The following is a 21,705-nucleotide window of genomic DNA, read 5'->3' as shown; positions in this document are numbered from 1 at the left end:
AACGTATAACAATTGTACGACTAAAGTACCCATGCGGTTCAATTGTGTCTTTGGGTACATGCACCACATAATATTCGTCTACAATCAAACGAGGCCAAACCTGTAAGAAGACGACTGTATCTCTTCCTCCTGGGCACACTTCCGGGTCAGTTTTCGGGATGACGATTGTGTACGCACACTGCTCCAAACCGCGCCACACATGGACGGTGGCGTTACTGGTACTGTTACTAGTAGCACACCAAGCCACGGATACCACGGAGCAAATCAACACAAACAAGAAATCTTTTAAGAAAAGCTGTGCCTTGCCGCGTATTTCATGACTGAACTGCTGAGAGCGACACCTAGCAACTTCAGTAGGAAATGCAGCAAAAATCCCCGAGTGTACTAGGGGATATTGGAAATTTACCTCATTATCATAATTTATGTCAGATGAATTATTGGCACATTAAACAGGTTTTGTAGAACTTTTTGACCCACAATGAATATGCATTATTTTTCATTACAAAATAAGTTCCCTCTGATGCAATTTGTGATATATCTTTATATAAACATGGTGAGTTAAAGCGTAGATTTATTGCGCTGGACCACATACAGTAACATGCGTCTAGAAGAGAGTTTTAATACTCGCCATTGTCTAACTAAGCTATGAAACTCGGCAAGGAAAGAAGGGCCTTTGGAAGGGGCTTTGGAAGGGCTGGGTTAAAAGGTCCGTCCATTGATCCATGGATCCATGGAAGAAAGCTGGCATAAGGCATAACAACTTGAGCGCCATTTTCTCCTCCCTGCTACAGCGACAGTTTCCACCTGGATCTTTTCAGCACTTTCTTTCTACCCAAGCACTTAGGAATCTCGACAGGCGGAGCCTTTATGCAGAGGTGTCGACCCATTTACTGCGACACATTTAACCGCACTTTATCTCAATTGCTACCTTGTCACTCCCAAAGGACCTTGAGGTCGAGGGACAAGGCTAGAGTAGGCATGGTCATCTGCAAACCTTTGCCATACGTTGTTTCTTTGTAAATGACGCCAAAGAGTTTTGCATGCGCAATGGCACCATAACTTTATCACTAACAAAAAAAATCAAGACAAAAACTTATAAAAGCAATGTAAATGACAGTATAGTAGTTAAAGGATGTTAAATAGTGATAAAATAATGAAATGAAAATAAGAATAAAACAAGAACAAAATATAAAAATAACTTTCTGAAAAAAAGAGCATTGTTATATATTCCTGACACAGCATACTGTTTCAGCATAATATTCTAGAGTATAATAATGGATATTCTAATAGTCTTATATGTTCTCCATAAATAGCTATTTCAATTGTCAGATATCAAGATATCAGCAATTTCTATTTCAACAGTTCTTATACATTGCATCTGTTACATGATTATACCGTCGGGAGTTCTTTCTTTTTCTTGGCTGCAGAATTCAAAATCATTACACTTGTGGAGTTTCTTACTCATATAATAGTTTGTCATATACATTTAAGAAAGGCATATAAGTAGTCCTGTATACGAAGTTCCATGATTATACCGTCGGGAGTTCTTTCTTTTTCTTGGCTGCAGAATTCAAAATCATTACACTTGTGGAGTTTCTTACTCATATAATAGTTTGTCATATACATTTAAGAAAGGCATATAAGTAGTCATGTATACGAAGTTCCAGGGTTCGTTGGCCAGGGTTTCTAATCTGTAACCGATATATGTATATATATTTGTCGACATTGGACTTGTCAGCTATCTTTTCAGCTTCCGCACATGTGAAGAGTTTCTCAAGCCTCTAAAGATGCAATGTGTTTATATTGACGTGAAGGTCAAGCATGCAGTGGAATTTGCTTTGAGACACGTGGAATGCCCTGCCGAAGTCTAGCTGGCATTGTTGCTCACAGACTGGCCCATAGGTGGTGAGTAGAGCGTCCGTCAGGACGAAAAGGACAGTTACGATGGTCAGGCTCTCTACATTTCAAAGTATCGGTATGTTTGTCAAAGGTTTGAATAGGTCTGACCGAACAGCCTTTCTATATATACACTTCCCAGAAATATAACATTTCTCACTGTTGCTTTTTATCATGATTGGGGTACTTGACCATTTTGTGAAGGAACACTGTGGCACTGATTGCATTTTTTTAAGGGTCAGAAGAGGCCTCTTCATACATGTTGGGGTTCTCACCAATGTGTTTAGCCATATGTTTGTCCAGGCTTTCTTTATGAGCTGCAGAGTAGTCACACTGGTTACATTTATAAGGTTTTTCACCAGTGTGTGTTCTAAAATGCCGGGATAGGTGAGATCTGTCGGCTGTCCTGTACCCACACGTCTCACACATGTAGGGCTTCTCACCTGTGTGTTTCATCATTAAATGTTGTGCAAGTCAGATTTCCGTGCAGCAGAATAGTCGCACTGGTCACATTGATAAGGTTTCTCACCGGTGTGTTTTCTCATATGCCTACTTAGAGCCGACCTAGTAGCCGTTCTGTACCCACACTCTCCGCAAACTTGAGGTTTTTCACCCGTATGTCGCATCATAACGTGATGGTCTAGATCTACCTTTTGTCCAGCGGAGTATTCACAATGGTTACACTTGTATGGTTTCTCTCCTGTATGTTTTCTCATGTGCACAGCTAGGTAAGACCTGACGGGCGTTCTGTATCCACACTCCTTACACATGTAGGGTATCTCACCGGTGTGTTTAGTCATATGCCTGTCCAGGCTGTTTTTGTGAGCAGCAGAATAGTCGCACTGGTCACATTTGTAAGGTTTCTCACCGGTGTGTTTTCTCATATGTCTTGTTAGGGCTGATCTGGAAGCCGTTCTGTACCCACACTCTCCACACATGTAGGGTTTCTCACCGGTATGTTTCATCATGACATGTTGGTCTAAACGGCATTTCTCTGCTGCAACATAGTCACATCGGTTGCACTTGTAGCCTAAATTGTACGGTTTCTCGTCTGCATGTGTCCCCGTATGGTCAGTTAGGTGAGACTCGGCGACAGAATAGGAACACGGGTCAAATCTGTATTGTTCTTCACCTGTAGGATTTCCAACTCTCTCATCAAGTCTGGTGAATTGCGGCTCTACGCAGTCGACGTTTTTGCCATCTTGTTTTTCCGTGTCTTTTTCCTCGTCCAATATGTTTGTCTCGCCTCCATGATTACCAGCTGGCAGTTCATCAACAGGAGGCCAAGCTGGCCGGTCCATATCTAACAGAACAAAACAGGGAATATGAGACTTTGTTTAATATCGCATTCAAAACGTTGCCTCTCCTAGCATGAATTGTAATGGAAACATCTCTCATTTAGGTAGAGTCGAATCTATCTATCTATCGTAACCACTCATGATTAAAAGCGACATCAAATAAAAAAAGGGTCTTAAAAATAAGTACCAGGCCTACTACGGTAATCATCGGTCGAACGTGGTCACTAGTAATAGTAAGCATAGCTTTTATTTGGCTTCACACAGAAAATTATGAATATTATCGAGCATAAACCATTTTTAGATTCGATTATCTGCTTGAGATCCTCTGAGAATCCAAAAACTGATGCAAACGTATATATACTATATTGGAGATTATTTGTGTTTGTGTTTTTACACCTATAAAAGTTTCAATGCTCTGAGCATTTGATGGCTTTAAATCTATTTTGGTATGTGCCTCGTATTGAGAACCTCAAAAAACAAGGCAATAGCCCCCCTAACGGCATCACAGGCCTACATCCCCTTTATGAACGTTCCTAAGTGTGGTAATAATCCACATACAACTGATAATTCGATTGCCACCCTCCTATCTTCTTCTTTCTTTCTTTTTTCTTCTTTCGGTAAGGCTGCCAACCTCATCTTTTTGAGGATTCTGCAGCCGTAACAAACATGGAGAGGTCCACTGCGCAGACTGAGGGGGATTATATTTTGGATTTGAACACAGACAGGGATTATCGGAATGTGCTATAGTCTGAGATTACTAAGGTAAGTCCTCGGACATATGTGATGGCTACACATTTACGCTTTGGCACTTATTATTATGCATTGACTATAACATTGAATTTTACATTTTTCACACGTTTCACGACGGCCCCCTTTCCCAATCTTGTCGAAGGTTAAGGTTTGACGTCCCTTAACATACAACACGCCAATCCCAGCGTCATCTCGGTGTCTTTGTGATCCATTATAAGTGTTAAAAACTGTATAAGTGCCTTACCTATCAGGTTATTGTACAACTGATGCGATAATCTCACCGCAGACTGCCGAAAATAGCATTAGTTACCGACGGTAGGAAATGAATTTACGAAAACAAACAAAATGGCGGACATGCTGTAGGGAAGGTCAACGGTGAAAGTTAAAGAACCTGATACACTTCTGCGTAACACACTATGTTCGCAGGCACGCCGGGTGGCAGCAGTAAATTATCGATTGCCTTCCCTCTTTGTTGCCTAGATAAATTTAGATGGGTTTGCCCACATGTAAAGATTTTGCAACACAAACCAAATAATTTGAGGAATAAAGTATTTAGAGAGCTAATAACACAGTTCCCTGTTTAAACATTATCACAGGGTCGCATAAATATATGTGTAACGTTACTTGTTTTTCACGACAGTTGTTTTCTTTCTTTGTCAACCATTAACCATATCGCTAAACAGCCAATCAGTGTCAGTCAACAATAAGAAGATGATAAGCCAGTGACAGCCTGTACAAAGTCTTTGTGCTGTTCGCTCCTCAGGCTTCTCATATCAGCAGTGTGGCGCTGAAAAAAAAAGAATTTAAAGGTCGTGTCGTAGATTTACAGTGGGCAAGGTAAGTTTTAACTTAGTTTGTTCCTTCTATCCAGGCATTCAACAGCTTATTATGAAGTGATTGTGATTTGTGATTCATACGGAGAAACTAGATTCGTAACCAATGGTTAACCGTAAGACTGCCGGCCATTTTGTCATCAAGGTCTTCTCAAGAATGTATGGAGTGCGGAATATCTGACGTGTGCATACCTCGGTGATTCAAATGCTGCTTTTGGTACATATCTGTAGGCTCGTCATTGATCTTTTTATTTAATCAGATGGTCTCAGGGTACCTGGTACTATAATAAGGGTTGAAAACTGACTTTCTCGGAAAAAAATCACAATTTTCTTTGCAGCTTGGCATTTTGAACAGTATTTACTGTTCAGATATATGCATTTATGTATACTTTATGTTCTACTTAAGCTTTGTGGTCTGTTCATAAAGGCTTGTCTTTAGAATTAATCTTGTTGTTTAATTTCAAGTACAAGTTAGCCAGGTGAGTAATACATTGTTAAAACGCTTGAGAAATACCTTTGTACCTCTTTAAAGCAAAAAAGAAGAAGCTGGTGTCTAGATTTCTAGTAGAGTCATTACTAAAGTTGGACCGCACACCTTTTGTCTCTTCTGTCTATAAATCGCTTACTAAATGTTATATATAAATGCAATCAGCGTCTGTCAATATTGGCTATAGCAGCCTCCTGTGGCGTAATGAGTGCATTGACTTGGGCTTAGCTTTCCTTATTTTCTTTTTTTTAAGCTTCAAAGTTCGTAATGTTACGCCTAGTAGTTTCAGTCATATCCGTGCATTCCGGAAAAGGCCATAACTTTTCGAACGCATTTCGTAGTCATATTCTAACTTATTTTGGCAAATCATTACAGGCCGTTTCATCTCTATGTAGCGTCTTATCTTTGTTGAGCAGGTCAACAAGGGTTCACCATAGGATAAAAAGGACAATACGCGGTTGTGTGTAGATTATGTAAACAAACTACACGTGTGCTCTACTTAACTGATATGTCAAAACCTAGACCTTCCCCCTTAAAAAATATTACTTTTGCAAGAACTTTTGTTAAAACAGAAGCTTAATTCAGTCTCCCCAAGCCTACTTTGTCCGTACTGTTTACAGTTCAGGCAAATTTGCTTGATCTGTGCCCCCTTGTTTTGACCCCAATTGCGACCGTTAACCAGCGCAGAGTGGACAAGGAATCGTGTAGAAAGTAACAATAGTGCTTTGTTTGACAGCTTCCCGCGCATTGAGGACTATCTTAGCTTTCGCCATGGAAAGATCCCTGTTGATGGTATTTGTGGCGGTCACTCTGCTAGGCCGTGCCCAATGGTAAGTAAGTGAAAACATTATCTCGAAGACATGAAAGAAAAAAAAATAATGAAGATATACTGCACCACTTATACAAAGCAAATCCCATGGTATTGTGAGGTATTTTAGTTGACCAACATCAAATTTCGCAGGGTCGAGCTGGATCAAGGAAACATATATAATTTTTTATATAACAGTTACAAAGCGTGTGTGTGAATAGACAAATATACCTCACGTGAGAGCGTAGGGGCCTGAGTATTTTGATATTAAGATCATGGTGTTTCGGCTATATAATTATCTAGGAACTCCAAACGTGTTTGCTAGCTTGAGTAAGAAAAAAAAAGATATAAAAATTGCATTTTTTTACCATCATAGAAGTTCCCTTCATATCATAACGAATTCTAGTTAGTCAGGACAGTCGAAAAATGAAAAAAAAACAGAGTATGGTATAGGGATCATCATATTCTGTATACTTTCCTACCTTCTTTGACTTGATTCGGACATGACTTTGGCACAGTAACTTATATTTGGCATTGTGCATTTTCCGACATTTGTTTTGCAACTTGCTGCATTGTATTTACCCATTTTACGGCCTTATGTAAAATTAACCCCTAAACACCCTGGTAGATATACATTCTCCTAAGACAACTTAAATAACACTTTATTATTTTTTTCTACTTTTTACACTCCATACGTAGCCAACTTCATGTACTGTGCAGTCTCGAACAATACAACGTAACCCAGTTCCCTGGATTCGTCATCGCGTCCACAACAGTGTTCGTTTCTTCAGTCGTGAACGGCACACAGCAGGCGGACTGGAAAATCATCAACTACTTCAAGGGAGCAAACGACAAAAGTTAGTGCTTTGGAATTTGGCAAACAAGTTCCGTCATTATAGAATTCATCAACGTTCGTCTTTTTCGGTTGGCCAACACCAAACATGAAACGACGGGGGGAAGGTATTTTATTTAATAAATGCATTTTTTTCATTTGAACTTTTTGTGATGCCAATGTTCTGTGTCGCTGCAAAATTTCATTTGATGATCTGCGTCATTTTCATGTATTAATAGTCCGTAATCAAAAAGTTAATCACAATATATATAATCGGTGTCTACAGATCTGTAATTAAGATAAGATAAGTATCAAATATTACATCATAAATTACTAGTCCAAAATATTTTCTGGCCAAATCAAAGTCATTACCAGTCCAAAACACTTTCTTGCCATATCACAATTATGCATTTTTAATTGTGGCTTTGAAATCAAGTGACAGGAATATATATATATATATATATATATATATATATATATATTTGTATTTGTATTTCTATGTCTTTGTCAGATGCATGAATTCGTTTATTAAATGAATGAGTTCTTGGATTCAAAATTTTGACTCATAGTATATATTACATGATTTGATATATATGGTTGGATATAACTTCATTCATATGACAAGAAAAGTTTCTTTTAAAACAATTATAACTGTTAGTTTCTTGATATTCTTTCCCAGACCTGAAAATGGACCTCCCAGGTACTTTTGTAACGCAGACCTACATCAGTTCTGCACCTGTACGGGAGGTGATTGTCGGTGCCTTCATACCCAGGAACCTATGGGACAATCCGCCTGTACCGACTGATGACGAAGTAAGTATAATAAAAGTTTTAAGTTTGAACTGTTTTTAGGTACGTAAATTTGTGTGTTGTCTGTGAAGCCATGGATGCATAGTTGTGATGATTGATAAATTAGCAGGAGTTTGCAAGTTCGAAAGAAACAATCGAGTGGCTTCCTACTTTACTATACATGATTAGTTCTAGAGAAACATCGATGAATATAAAAAATGCAAATCATGAACTATTATGCATAAGCAATAGGGAAATAATATAAATAGTAAATTCATACCAGAATCGCAGAGTAAAGGTAAACATCATCAAACATTAAGTACATCATTTACATAGCTAATAAAGGAATGCTTATCGATGCTAATCTTTATTTTTACTTTGCCCGTAGGACCAGAATATTAACTATTTGAAAGCAATGATATAATAAGAGAATAAGTCTGCCAACTCAGAACGCCTTTTTCTTCTAGACATCGTGTTTAGTAATAGTAAATCGCTTACACATTATAAAATGCTACTATAAATGGTCAAAACCTTTTTTTTATAATTTTCATCAACGTAGGTAGTTATTGACGTTGTACCGAGCGCCATCATGTACGGAAGGACGGTTCTGGGACAAAAGCTTGGGGTTACTCCTGACAAGGAGGCGGCCGAGTTGTTCTCCATCCTCAAGAACCAAGGAGAACCTGTCTGGTCGGAAGATGACTACTACTACTACCTTAGGCCATTCGGCAGGTATATGATTTTTTAAGCATTATTAATGATACTAGGGCATGTGCCAGCGTGTAGTTTGTATTCAATTTAAGGATGCTATGTATACACGATTTTTTTTCTTTATTGATGTGCTTATTTGCACCATCATAGGAAAATTAAAACTCCGTCTTTTCTTTAATAAGATAAATCAAAGTCTTGGATCGTTGATCATCTTAACTTTCTGGTCTAAAGTTGTTCAGAATAGTTCTTTCTCTTTAATGAAATGATTAAAATTGTCTAATGTATTGCAGTACAAAAAATTCCCTGTCAAAGTTACCTCTTTATAATATTTGAATCTTCGGAAAACGTAACACCATACATTAAAAGAAATATCAACTGCAAAGTTGACAACATCTGTAATGATTTGTGAATTTTTTATTTTATTTTAAATGATGTCCATTAGAGAAATCATTTCTTATCTACCTTGTAGTGATGTTGATGATCTTAAGGATGGCTGGGAAGATTTTGGAGGAGCTGTACTCATCTTCGCCACAAATGAGAAAGTCCACAACTACTACAAGTTTGCTGAAGGCGACGTTAAGAGCCAGATGCGCCTGCCAAAGTGTCTCCGGGGAAGGGAAATCACCTGGCGAAAACCTGTGGTATCTAGAAACGTGGGGGTCGGAAGGAAATCTTGTCGGCAGAATTTCTGCAATGGTATGTTCCGTACTGATGATTGTAGACGGCAGATGCTAAATGCCACATTTTGTACCATCATTATAACTCATTTTGTTAATTTTGTAGATTATGTTTAGACATGGGTGTGATAATTAATTACATTTTCGCAGGGTAAATGCTGCACAATCAACAGTGATTTCTTCGCGGTTGTGCTAACTGAAAGGCTTGTATCAAGTTGTATGTATACAATCTTGATTTCAAGGTGCAACTACAATGTAGCATCAGTTTGCATCAGTAGGTTACTAATGATAAAATTCTCTTAACGATTCATATCAGCATCGTAAGGTGTGATAAACTTTCACAAAGCGGTGAATTAGATTGCGATAATTTACAAGTCATTAAATGTGCTTTGTTCTAGGGTAAAGCTGTCGTAAATATGTAGTATGTGGCATTATGACTGTCTACAGGTTATTACAACTTTGATGTTTTAAAGTGTTTGAGTATAATTTTACTAATTTGCAGTGTGCATAGCTTACTTCGTCGAAAGATTAACATATTGGTAATTTTAAGACTACATTATGTATTGACAATTTCAGAGCCTCATCATTGTCCTACCTACAAGCTTATGGACACCTTGGGGAGTGGTGCAGAGAAGAGAAGATACAGAGTACTTCCCTCTGTCTACAATTTTGCTCCGACTTGTCACCTGGGGCATAGTGCACCACTATCTCAACCGGTGCTGTACGACTACTTGCGAGGTTAGCCTGATTTAATTCTAATTTTTGAATTTGTTGCTTAAGGTCATTATAATACTTCATATACTATTGTAAATATTCATTGCAGCCATGGGTGTTTGGCCTCACGAGGGGTTCCAGATGTTTGACCAGAACATGATGACCATCTACCAAAACGAGACTGGACCGGATCACTGCCAGAAGAAATTCAGAAGCTTTGCTGTCGTTCCAGTAGAAACGCCTTACGAAACAGTGAGTATAAAATCAATCTTCGCTTTTTATTGTTTTCATGTATGCACCTGTTACTTTTAGCATCTGAATTTACCAAATTGGTCAGAGCTCTATGTGGGTAGTTGTCTTTGTGTCTGCCTGTCTGTCCGCGTTCGTCTTTGTCTCTGTCTCTTTCCCTCTCTGTCTCTCTGTCTCTCTCTCTCTCTCTCTCTCTCTCTCTGTCTGTCTCTCTCTCTCTCTCTCTCTCTCTCTCTCTCTCTCTCTCTCTCTCTGTGTGTGTGTGTATCTGCTCGCTTTCTGTCTTTCACGGTCTATTTTATTGATTATTGTTTATAATACAGGCAAGTGGAGCCAAATACAAACTACCACAGCAGTACCCAAACAGGGCTCGTCGCGTCAACTACTGGAGACCCACGTACTACGTGAAGTGTTTTGGTGGGAACGGCGATGGTGAAGACATCTTCGACATGGCTGAGAAACTTGCCAGTGAGCTAGACGACATGGGTGTGTGTAGGAGGCGTGACCACTTCCACGTCAGCCAGTACAATCGCCAGTCCAGATTACTCGACAGGCACAATGAGGTGGGGTGTTACTATACTTTGCATGTATATGTAACACAAAACTACACTGTCCGTGTCAAGGTCGTTTGACAGTAAATAACGATAGCAGCTGCAGTAAAGTCATTCTTTATCCAAAGATTAAAACAATCCACCCAATGGTCATACTTTTCCAAACATGCTGAGGGTACGTACGAAACAAACATTATAGAATACATGACGTTACACAATAATCACTAAAAATATTGAATAGCTAACATTTCCTTTTGAATATTGCGTTGGTACATTACATTCGTTAACGATTGACCACGTGAGGATATGTATAATATATACTTTTCAAATGAGAAATACACATAATGAGTTCAAGATTTCTTAGCAATAATGTGGAAATCAATTTAATTGTAGCTCTGAGTTTTATGCTGACTGATTATTAGTTACACAATGATGGTAACATAGTTATCAATTCTGGCAACAGCTGTTCTTTTTCGCTAAGATCTACAAAGTAGGGTGTTTTGTGTATGAATTGAAGTGTAAGTAAGCAATATATCAATGTGATAACAGTGCAAAATCTTTCTACATCCAGATATGGTTCTGGGATGACAAGTGCCGATCCTTGAAAGACAATGCCCCAAACATAACCTTTGAGTATTCTCCAGTCACGTAAGTATGACGGTTGATACTTATTCTGATACATACAAGTGCTAAGATAAACAAGGTAACAGCTATTCGTGCAACCGGATCAATAATAAAAACGCTCAAATGCCTCAGACAGAATCCGCTGCCTTTCTCAGTGAATGGATTTATTATTCCAATTATAGCAATGGTAAAAACAATAACTTTATTTTGTAATGTAATCTTAGATGGTTTAATTAAGATATCTTGAGGCCCGCTACTTCTAACTCATGTAAATCCTAAACGACTTATCTTATATAACCACCAATTTTTTCATGTTGATGTAGACATAAAATATGTTAACAAATTTTCAGTCATTATGACGTAGATTGACGTCATTATGACGTCATTATTGCGCTTGTATGTGAGTGACAACAAAATACCCACCAGTGAGCTGCTAAGCTGATAATGTATCTAGTATCTAGATACATTACCCGCCTGGACCAGATGGACTCTCATGATAGATACCTGGCATCTACCTTATAATTCTGTTAACGTTTGACAGGGAAGACCGTCATGCCCCAGACATCGGTGACCGCTGCACCAAACATGACTGTCCGGAGTTCCAGAAGGTGACAACCTTTGATGGCTTCGTGGAGAAATTTTCACCAGCGAAAAGCTGGAGACTTGAAACAGGTAACGTTCTAATTTAAGAAGTATGATATGTATTTGATTTGACAAAACGTGAGCAATTTCATTCTCCATTGCATTTGAATACATCCAGCCCAATATAACATATGCTAGTCAATTAGGTCATCAAAAGTAGTTTCCTTTTTTTTAGCCTTTTACCAAATTGTAACACTGATAAAGTCAATGCTATGAGAGAAATTGCAACACTGATGATAAAGTCAGAGCTTGCAATAATTTCCCTACTAATTAAATGATTAACATTTGATGCATCGCAAAAACAATTCATTTTCATCTTTCTTTTATATTTTTCTAGATGAATCTCATGTTCATAAAGAAGGAAGACCACCATGTTATTTCCCGTTCATCGTGGATGGCGAGATCTTCCACAACTGCACCTACCACAAGTCACACCGGCCGTGGTGTGCCTGGAACGCTGTGTTCGCCGCCGGCTATTGGTCCTACTGTGACGAAGGTATATCCGAGAAAACTTCCACTCAGTAAAAAAAAACCTTAACTTCCATCTGCTCAATTTTATTTTCAATGTCACTGGATTGACGTATGAAATGTGACCTTGAATAGTGCAATTCCGCAACCTGCATTTCATGATCACTATTCCAGGGCAAAACATTACCTGTCAAAGAGTTTTAAGCCTACTAGTTTGATTTTGTTGTACATATGATCCACTATAATGTTTATCATAATGTTTGTTTCCTTTTTGCTTCCATACTCACAGAGCCAAATATTATTAAGCTAAACCTAAATCTAATCTAAAAGTTAAACAATAAGACGGCCAGTTCTATGATATCATTTCGCAGATTTCGCAGATTTTATTTCTTGTGTTGCCAATGTCATTAAGCATCGTTTTGCAGCAAATGCATTTTTCTCGTATACAGATGACGAGGGAGTGAGGAGGTTTGATGGCGTCATAACCATGACAAACATGACGTATTCCCGAGACCTGAATGACAGTAGTTCGACAGCCTTTAAGGAACTTGCCACGAGGTTGGAAACTGAGGTACGTAGAAAGTAGTATGTTGTTGCTTGTGTGTGTATATGTGTAAGATAGTGGTGTGTGTTTGTACGAGTACATATCTGCATGTTTGTGTGTGTTCGGTTTAATTTTTTTTAGTGCACGTTTGTATCTGCGTGTCTGACTCTGTGTGTGTGTGTGTGTTTGTGTGTATGTGTGTGTGTGTATGTGTGTGTGCATGTTCAAGTGTAGGTGTGTGTGTGTGCATGTGTGATTTGTGTGTATGTGTACATATATATATGCGTTTCAGGCTGTGTGTCTAATCATGGGATAGATGATAGGCCATTAGTCATCCAAAATATAAATTTAAGACCATTGTTTTACTCTGGCAGTTGACCAAGACTTTCTCAAAGTCACTGGAGGACTTCCACAAGCTGACCGTAACAGCATTTATTGATGACGAAATCAACGTAGGATTCCACCTCACAACAATGGGACAGACCAACGTGTCACAGATTGATGAGCCAATAAAAGAAAGCTTTAGTATAGAACAGGATACGGAAGGCAGCATTACCTTTGACCCTACAAGCCTTCATTTCAAAGGTGAGTAGAACACATATGCCAGTCTGTTGCTGTAGGTTTCAATCTTGCAAAAAATACAACGTGTTGTGTGATAATGGCACCCCAGACTGTATTTTCGAGTTAAATTGCAAGAGTCGCAATGTTGCAACAACAGACAATTGTCATGACATATTCCCCAAATTTGTACCACACAACAAAGCTAAGTAAAAGGCTATAGGTTGATAATTTTGTTTCGATCAAGTTACAAATTGGGCCAGTTAGTCACGACTTTCTCTTTTATTTCTGAAGAAAACGACGTCTTCCAAGGATTCAAGCAGGAGAGAATCTGCACCTTCCCTTTTACTTACAAAGGAGAGGAATACAACCAGTGTGTGACGTCAGAATCTGGCAGACCATGGTGCGCCTGGGATGCGGTTGCAGATGAAGAGCGAACCACGTTCTGTGATCAGGGTGAGAAATCTTCTTATTATGGGTGGGTACCGGTACAGAAAATTCAGGTCCAGGTCCGGTTCAGGTACAAAGGATCAGGTCCAGGTCCGTACCTGAACCTGGACCTGATTCAGCTCGTGACCATTTGTCCACAATGGTCCATTTCAAAGTACATGTGTACAATGAAATCTGTTTTGTGTATTCGACTCCCACTGGCGTTTTAAAATCCTACAAGGCTATCTTCCCCTGTACGATTGGCAGTAAAACTTGGTAGAAATGACTATAGGCTCTACTTTACTTCGCTCTTATTATTTTCTTCAACAGGTAAGCCCTAAAACGTGAACATTCTTATAATCTGTTCTTTTTCCAATAGGTCCAACATCCGGTCCACGGAATTTTTTCAGGTCCGTTTTTTCCGGACCGGTCCAATAAGAAAAGCCGGTTTTGTACCGGCACACTGTACCGATACCCAGCCCTACTTCTTATTTTTGTTAGGCCACAGCAAGTTAGATTTATGAATGACAGTTTCCCCAAACTCCAAACGAATGTAAAATGTATAAATCATTGAATAATGTATAAATTTGTTTACCTACGAATGCGGATATAGAATGTGGTCAAGATACATGGAAGAAATCGGTCTGTGTATCAGGAAGCGAGAAGTGTGTTTTAGACTCAATATTCTGAAACATCGCTCTCTCTTTACTGCAAGTGTGTTGTTGTCTTACGTGCACGGATAGAGATTTATTTATTTCAGTCATATTTATCCAGGGTAATCCAACTCAGTGGTTAACACTGCTTTCCAGTGGAGCCCTGCAAGATAAACGTTAAAGTAATGGCTTTATTCTTCAGATGATAAGTTTGTCTGCACCACTGTGACATCTTGTGGATACCAGAGTGCCAAAGGAAAAGGTATAAGCAGGCTGCTGTCCTACTTCAACGGTAACAACAATGGTGAGGTGGTGATGGATACAGCACGGCCGGTACTGGTGGAGGTAAGTGCGAGAGTGTACTCGTACATGAACAGATACGGTCATAAAACGTTTAGTATTTACACATATACTTACTTCGTGCATGTTAACAATACGGTCCCAAACGTAAAAAAAAGTCTTGGGTTACCTTCATTACCTTGTTTTTCAACTAATAACTCATTCTTTCTGCACTTTCCAGTCCCATATTTCTACGGTGGCGTCTTCAAGCTGTAGTAAAAAGTTCGAAGTGTGTCTCTACCTACCCAGGACTCACCAAGCTAACCCACCTCTCCCAAATGATGACAAGGTAAAGCTATACCTACTAGATCTCACAACGCAGTCAATATAAAACGGAAAGTGTAACGTTTCACAAAGTATAAGGATGTCCAACGTTGTAAGTACGCATTTGCAGCAAAATGTATTTTGGTTAGTATGTATAAGGTTTTAATAATTTTCCTGTGACATAAACAAAATACTTCTGATCATAGTTATGCAAATCATGAATATAAAAATTCACAAGTTAGAGGCCCTCGACATATCACCCACAATTCTTTACGCAGCACATTCATACTTGTAATTTTGAACTTCCTTATTTTCAATTGATCTTTTTATTATTTTTAGTAAGTTTAATGTAGCTGTAATATTGTTTTTACAGTTGACGTTCAGACGACCGCTGAGGGGTTATAGCTACAGCATGCCTTTTGGAAAACTGCAGAACCCCGGAGAATTCAGGCGCACCATGAATTACTTCGTGGAGCGGCTGGAACTATCAAAGCAGTATGGTGTACACTTTGACAAGGTGATGTAAGAGCATATAGATAATCAAAACAATACAGACTCACACATTTGCACACATAATATATGTGGGCATGTGTATTGTTTTTGTTGTTGATGAAGTCAGTTAGATGATAGAACCACTTGTATTTGACAATATTTGTCTAATTTAATACATTTACGACCTATAATGTAATCATACAAGGCATTAGGTATAGAATTTTTCAGACTAAGTTAATATGAACTTAAATTGCTATCGTATGCTTTAATTGAAACGTTAAAAAATTCACATCATCATTAGTATTGCTTAGCTTAAAGAAAATTCTTCCAGAAAAGTAATAACTGTATTCATTTTCAGAGTCGAGTGGTGATCCTGAACTTCGACAGTGGAGAAAATGATCGTCAGTACAACGAACTACTGTTCTTCAAAACGGTAGGAACATGCTGTCTAGATCCGTTTCTTATGCTGGTTTGGGACAGCTTCAGTATGAAAGTCTCTAGGGCACTATTCTACGATTTCGTTTCGACTAACTATATAATTGATATGTTGACACATCACCAACGCACTCAATGTAATGTGATACAATGTACTGTTGCATCACAATTATATGCCTACATGAACTTCATGGTAATGGCCATATCCAACAAGCAAACTAAATGCTTCATGAAGTCATGAATGCCAAGGTTTGTTTAAGCTTGACATAAGTAACAGCTCGTCCAAGTCAAGCATTGTCAAATTTTGCTGATTAATGATTCTGAAGTTAGAAAAGCATTTTCGCGTTTTTTAGATAAAGAAACGGTGCCAAAATATAATTATTCCTGATACATCTATGCGTTCTCCAACTATAGATTTTAAGAAATAATTGTTTTTACAGGATAGCCAACAAGGAGATCGTATTTCTGAAGTGAGGAAGCCCCCAAACGACTATCCTCCGAAGACGTGTGATGATTCCGAGTGTGTCCTGTTCAAATCACAAGTGGACCATGGGGAGTTTATGGAAATTCAGCTTCAAACAAGTGGGTAATTTTTACATCATACCAAATCCATTTTGTCATATTTTTGCATTTTGCCGCCTTAGCGGCAAAATGCTCTGAGGCCAGAATAGTCGCCGTTGTGATGTTGAGATGAACGGACCTGTTCTATTCCTGCCAAACATTTGTATACCTTCTTAAACAGGCATTTCTTCAACATGGTCGCATTGGCGCAGTGGTAAAATTTACGCATTCTAAACTAATGCACCCGGTTCGAATCCGGGGAAGTATTTTTTTCAACTTTTTTTTCTTCTTTTTTACATCCATTAAAATACTAATTTTTACATCCATTAGGCCATACCAATTTAATTTGTTGGTTCTCGGAATCGCCGCTTCTATTTTTCCCAATATCAAAAAAAAAAAAATCCAAAAAAAATCCCTGTAACGTTACGGTAACGTTAACGCAAGTTGCTGGACTTGAAACAAACTTTGGTTCAGTTGAAAATAAAAGAACTTCTGAAACTAGTACTGGACTTGCAAAATAACTATCACCTGCTTATGTTCTCCTTTATGTTGTAAATCATCGAAAACCACCCATAGATCGTTAAATTTGTGCTTGAAAAAGACGAAAATGTTGCAGTGGGACAAACAAAATGGCAGCTGCCATATTTGGAAATGGCTTGGCCAATGCTGCCATATTTGGAAATGGCTTGGCCAATGCTGCCATATTTGGAAATGGCTTCATTAATATGGAATGAGTACACTAACGCCCTCAAGCGATTTTTATTCAAACTGCAGCTTTCACAAAGAGAATACAATGATGTTTCAGGCACTATCTATTCTTTGGGGTGAAATTAAGTCAATTTATTGTTCTTGTTGCTACATTAGACATTATACTATGCTGAAAAAGTTTTTCAACCTTCTTAAAGGTTTTTAAAAGTTGTGTGTGTTGAAATACTCTATGTTTTTGTCTTTATTACTAAGCATTATTACAGCAATGTTACTGTGAATACTTAAGCAATACTGATTGCACATAATTTTCCATTTGTATTGCTAAAATTCCACGTAAAGTGTATGACAAAATGCAAATTTTGCATGTAAGTGTAACTGGATCTACCACACATACATGTATACACCAGATTACTATTATTATCATTATATACCATTGGTTCAAGTCTGGAATTACGAACCTGAAACTTTGGACCTGACTGAACCCAGAGTTGTTGCAAGTTTTTTTTTTCGCCCTGTCACTTCAACTTTTTTCTGAAAAAATCCGAGAACCAACAAATTAAATTGGTATGGCCTTATTATACTAATGAACAATACTTTTGTACAGAACATTAAAACTCACCTTTGCACCTCTTCTACTGCATTTTTCCGCAGTTGGGATGTTTGAATGAACGAACCGTGAGACGTACGATACTCTGCGTATATGTTTCTTTCTAACTTTCCATAAAATGCCCATACAACATCTATATCACAGAATTACACAAGAACAAACTGATTTTCTCTAAAATAACTGCATACTGGATAACAAAAAGTTTCAGGAAACATATTCATTTTCATATTCCAGGACATAACTCATTTGCATATTTGTGAATCTCTCCATGCGCCCATATCAGGTTTTTTATTCTGTTCTATTTATATGACATTCTAATAACTAGAAAAAAAAACATTCACACACGCAAACCTTGGCAAAATGCCAGCTTTTTTAAAAGCACTTGTTTTCTATAAATCTTGAATTACGTGTATCATGATAGATTTGTGTCCTAACTGCAAGTAGCTTCTTGAATTTTTTGACAGCTTTTTCACATTAAATATTGAAAACTCAATGTCAGTGTAAAAAACAAAACTTGCAATTGACCGCATCACTCTTTAAAAGCCATGGTAAGCCTCAATATCAATAAAATTACCAAGATATATGAGGAAACTGCAGATGAGACCTTCAAAATGTAGTGGTTTTCTAAAACAGTTATAATGCACTAGCCAGGTATATATAAACTTGATGATCAAAAGTCTCAAACCATCAAAAAGGAGATTCTATGACTTCCTAACACAAGTCAATCCAAAAGTCTACTTTAGTGTGATATTTTCTGGCGAGTTTTTTAACAGTATGTTATTTCTTTTCCTCTCCTACACCACTGAAAAGCCAACTGGGTATGTGCAAGCGCCAGAAAATGTCCAGGGAGTGCCATAACACCGATCCGGAAGATGGCGTACAATCTTTTCAAGTACTACAAAGGAGAAAACGAAAGAGGAGAGAATTTGGGTGACATGGGGAAACCTTTCTATGGCTTTGTAAGTTAACTTTTGATTTTGTAGGTGTAAAATATATCTATATCTCTTTGTTCATTTAAATGCATAGTTTTGGATGCTTTGAATCACATATCTACCTTGTAGTAATTACGCACGTTATTCTGTTTATGTTTGTGCGAGTTTCGTGTTTATTGCACGTGTAATAAATGTTTGCGTGCGCGCGCGCATGCATGTGTGTGTGTGTGTGTGTGTGTGTGTGTGTGTGTGTGTGTGTGTGTGTGAGGTGTTGATGTGTGTGATGCCTGAATGTGCGTATATCTGTGTATTTATGCATTTTTTGTCTAAATCATTTTGTGTTATTTGATGCCTACGTATGTGTATATGTGTTTGTATGTGTGTTTTTTGTGTATGCGTTTGAGAGAAAAAGGGGGAGATTGTATGGGGAGAGAGAGAGCATGGGTAGATTTAAGTAAATTTCTCTGATGACCATAAATGATATTTGAACCAATTTCTTCACTAGCAACTATTGAAGCCAAGAAGCAGTAACGAACCAAGTAAAGACCACTGCACCACTGACTATGCCTGCGTCCCACTCTCAAGAAATTGGACTGATATCCCCAAGCCAACAAATGATAACGTACGTATTGTCTTTCATTTTGTCTAATGCACAGCTATTTTAGGTTCACGATGGTAAAATTTGGCCCCAAAATTTCCAGACTTCAATTTGGGGATTTAGAACACGAATCATGTTCCATCTGACGTAATCGAACAGAACGCTGACGTGATCGAACAGAACGGGCGTTCTATTAGAGGTCACCCGCGGTCATCCGCAGGTTGTTACAGTAAACACGCAGAAAACACCCTTGTTTTCCTGGGTGCCGTGCGTCAGAAGAAAAACTAACATTTTCGCAAATATAAAACGTTATCTGGCAAGCTTAGTTTTGCTGCCGCCAAGTTTGGAATAAGTGACATGTAACAAAGCTGCTGGCGTCATTATTGGTGACCTTGAATATCTCAACACTTGTTTACGGCGGTATCAATTACTCCATGTCCCTATCAGTGTAACCCGACATACGGCCAAACATGGTATTTAAATCGCTTACAAAACGCGTGCAAATCAACTCTTTGAGGACTTAAATTGTCAACAACCAATATCTCCAGGTTTGTGTCTTAGGGATTTTTGGAATATGGAGACAATTTTGAATTACGAGTCTTTGAGTGTGAAAAACATGATTTTTAGACCTTATCTTGGCTGTAAAAATAGTTCTAAGTACAAGTTCAAAAATCCCTAAGACAGAAAGTTTGATCTTACAATCATTACTCATATGATATAGAAGATTTGGATTTTCAGTCAAATTTAGGACCGATCTAAATATGGTATTTGTCTTTTTGTGCACCAAACACCCTTTCTAAATCAACCAACTAGGCATATTTCAGAAAACATTGAAACGAAACTGTGCAGCACACGTACACGGTAAGATTTGACGTGTACACACTGCCAATTTTCATTTAATCTCGACGAGATACGTGTGAGAGGTTGCTTTTCTAACTATCACGATCTTGTAGAAGATGTTTCAGTCACCGTCAGCCCTCCGCGGGGACCGCGCGGGAGTTCCGGTAACCCGATACTCCACATTCGAATGGAAACTTTTGGGCCAAATTTTACCATCGTGGTTAGGATACAACGTCCGTTTGTAGTAGATTATTTTTTAAGTGGGGATATTTGTATTATGATTAAGTTGCAATTTTGACCATATTATGTCATTATTTATCAATCAATTTATCAATTTTCTTTGTAATTTTCTTTGTAAGAAAATTGATAAATTGGTAAGGGAGGCTTCATCTGTTTATTTTCTAATGTCTGTATATTTTTTAACATGAGTAAATAAAAAGTAGATGTTTTTGCATTGCAACTTATGACACCAGCATTCTCTCCCATACAAAATTTGACCTTTAAGCTTACCTTTAACCCTATTCAGACATGGGGGGGAGGGCTTTTGAGGCCTGCGCCAACTTCGATGTCCTATAACGCCAGAACGCCTTACGCTAAAGCCACCAAATTTGGTGAGTTTTCCTAAAATATTGTTGGCAACAATTCTACGAAGTTTGACAAATTTTCCATTTTTTTGTTTTGCCATGGCAACCGTTTGCTGAGAGGCAGTTTTGCCAAAAATCACTATTTTTGGTTCTAACAATGTATTTTTCACATTTATTTGCTATATTACTGCTATTTTGTTACATAAATAAAATCTTATATTATTTAGCATATCTTTCATAATTATATATGCATAAATTATGCTAATTTGATGACGTCATCAGCCCAAAATCCAAGATGGCGGACCGTATGGCCAGATCAAGAATAACAAGCTAATTATCCCTTAAAATTTGTAACTACCTGGTATTTTTTCATCAAAAACCATCTAAATGAATGAATTTAGTCTATTTCCATTGCCCTTTGTGATTATTTGTTGCAAAAAAAGTAATTTTAAAAATTCAAGGTGGTGGATATAATATGGCGGAGCCTAACTCGTATCTTAGATGTGCATGACGTCATTTTATGACGTCATTATGACGTCATCAATGTTGCTATTGGCAATGAAAGTCGTAATAAACATTATTATTCTGTTATCTGCACTTGTTGTTACATTTTGTAGTATAACTTGAAGTTTTCTGAGAATACCCTTTTTCCATTGGTCCGGCCAATATAATCAAATTGATGACGTCATAATTACGTCATCTTACGTCAACGTAACGTCAAACGTCAAGTACTCGTCATATATTATGTCGATATCATGTCCTTAAAATTTGGTGGCTCTACGGCACGTCGTTCAAGAGTTAGAGGACTTAGAAGTGGAGGGCCTCAACCCCC

The 21,705-nt window shown here is 38.0% G+C and overlaps 1 protein-coding gene across 1 annotated transcript in view; it reads left to right on the top strand.

Moving 5' to 3' along the window:
* The first annotated feature begins 8,252 nt into the window (after positions 1-8,252).
* The window catches only part of LOC118421156, a 14,511-nt gene continuing 1,058 nt past the window's right edge, over positions 8,253-21,705 (top strand). The window contains exons 1-18 of the mRNA XM_035828318.1: positions 8,253-8,425; positions 8,874-9,100; positions 9,658-9,819; positions 9,905-10,047; positions 10,368-10,607; positions 11,167-11,243; positions 11,761-11,891; positions 12,199-12,357; positions 12,779-12,900; positions 13,248-13,458; positions 13,726-13,887; positions 14,716-14,858; positions 15,034-15,141; positions 15,490-15,633; positions 15,967-16,041; positions 16,484-16,625; positions 18,730-18,878; positions 19,357-19,473. Coding sequence (XP_035684211.1) covers positions 8,283-8,425; positions 8,874-9,100; positions 9,658-9,819; positions 9,905-10,047; positions 10,368-10,607; positions 11,167-11,243; positions 11,761-11,891; positions 12,199-12,357; positions 12,779-12,900; positions 13,248-13,458; positions 13,726-13,887; positions 14,716-14,858; positions 15,034-15,141; positions 15,490-15,633; positions 15,967-16,041; positions 16,484-16,625; positions 18,730-18,878; positions 19,357-19,473 — 2,655 coding nt within the window. The 5' untranslated portion in view covers positions 8,253-8,282. The remainder of the gene's footprint in view (positions 8,426-8,873; positions 9,101-9,657; positions 9,820-9,904; positions 10,048-10,367; positions 10,608-11,166; positions 11,244-11,760; positions 11,892-12,198; positions 12,358-12,778; positions 12,901-13,247; positions 13,459-13,725; positions 13,888-14,715; positions 14,859-15,033; positions 15,142-15,489; positions 15,634-15,966; positions 16,042-16,483; positions 16,626-18,729; positions 18,879-19,356; positions 19,474-21,705) is intronic.

This window comes from Branchiostoma floridae, chromosome 8, assembly GCF_000003815.2.
Source record: "Branchiostoma floridae strain S238N-H82 chromosome 8, Bfl_VNyyK, whole genome shotgun sequence".
Classification (NCBI taxonomy): domain Eukaryota; kingdom Metazoa; phylum Chordata; class Leptocardii; order Amphioxiformes; family Branchiostomatidae; genus Branchiostoma; species Branchiostoma floridae.
Note: the sequence above shows the minus strand (reverse complement) of the source record. Positions and strands in the feature narration are given on the sequence as shown.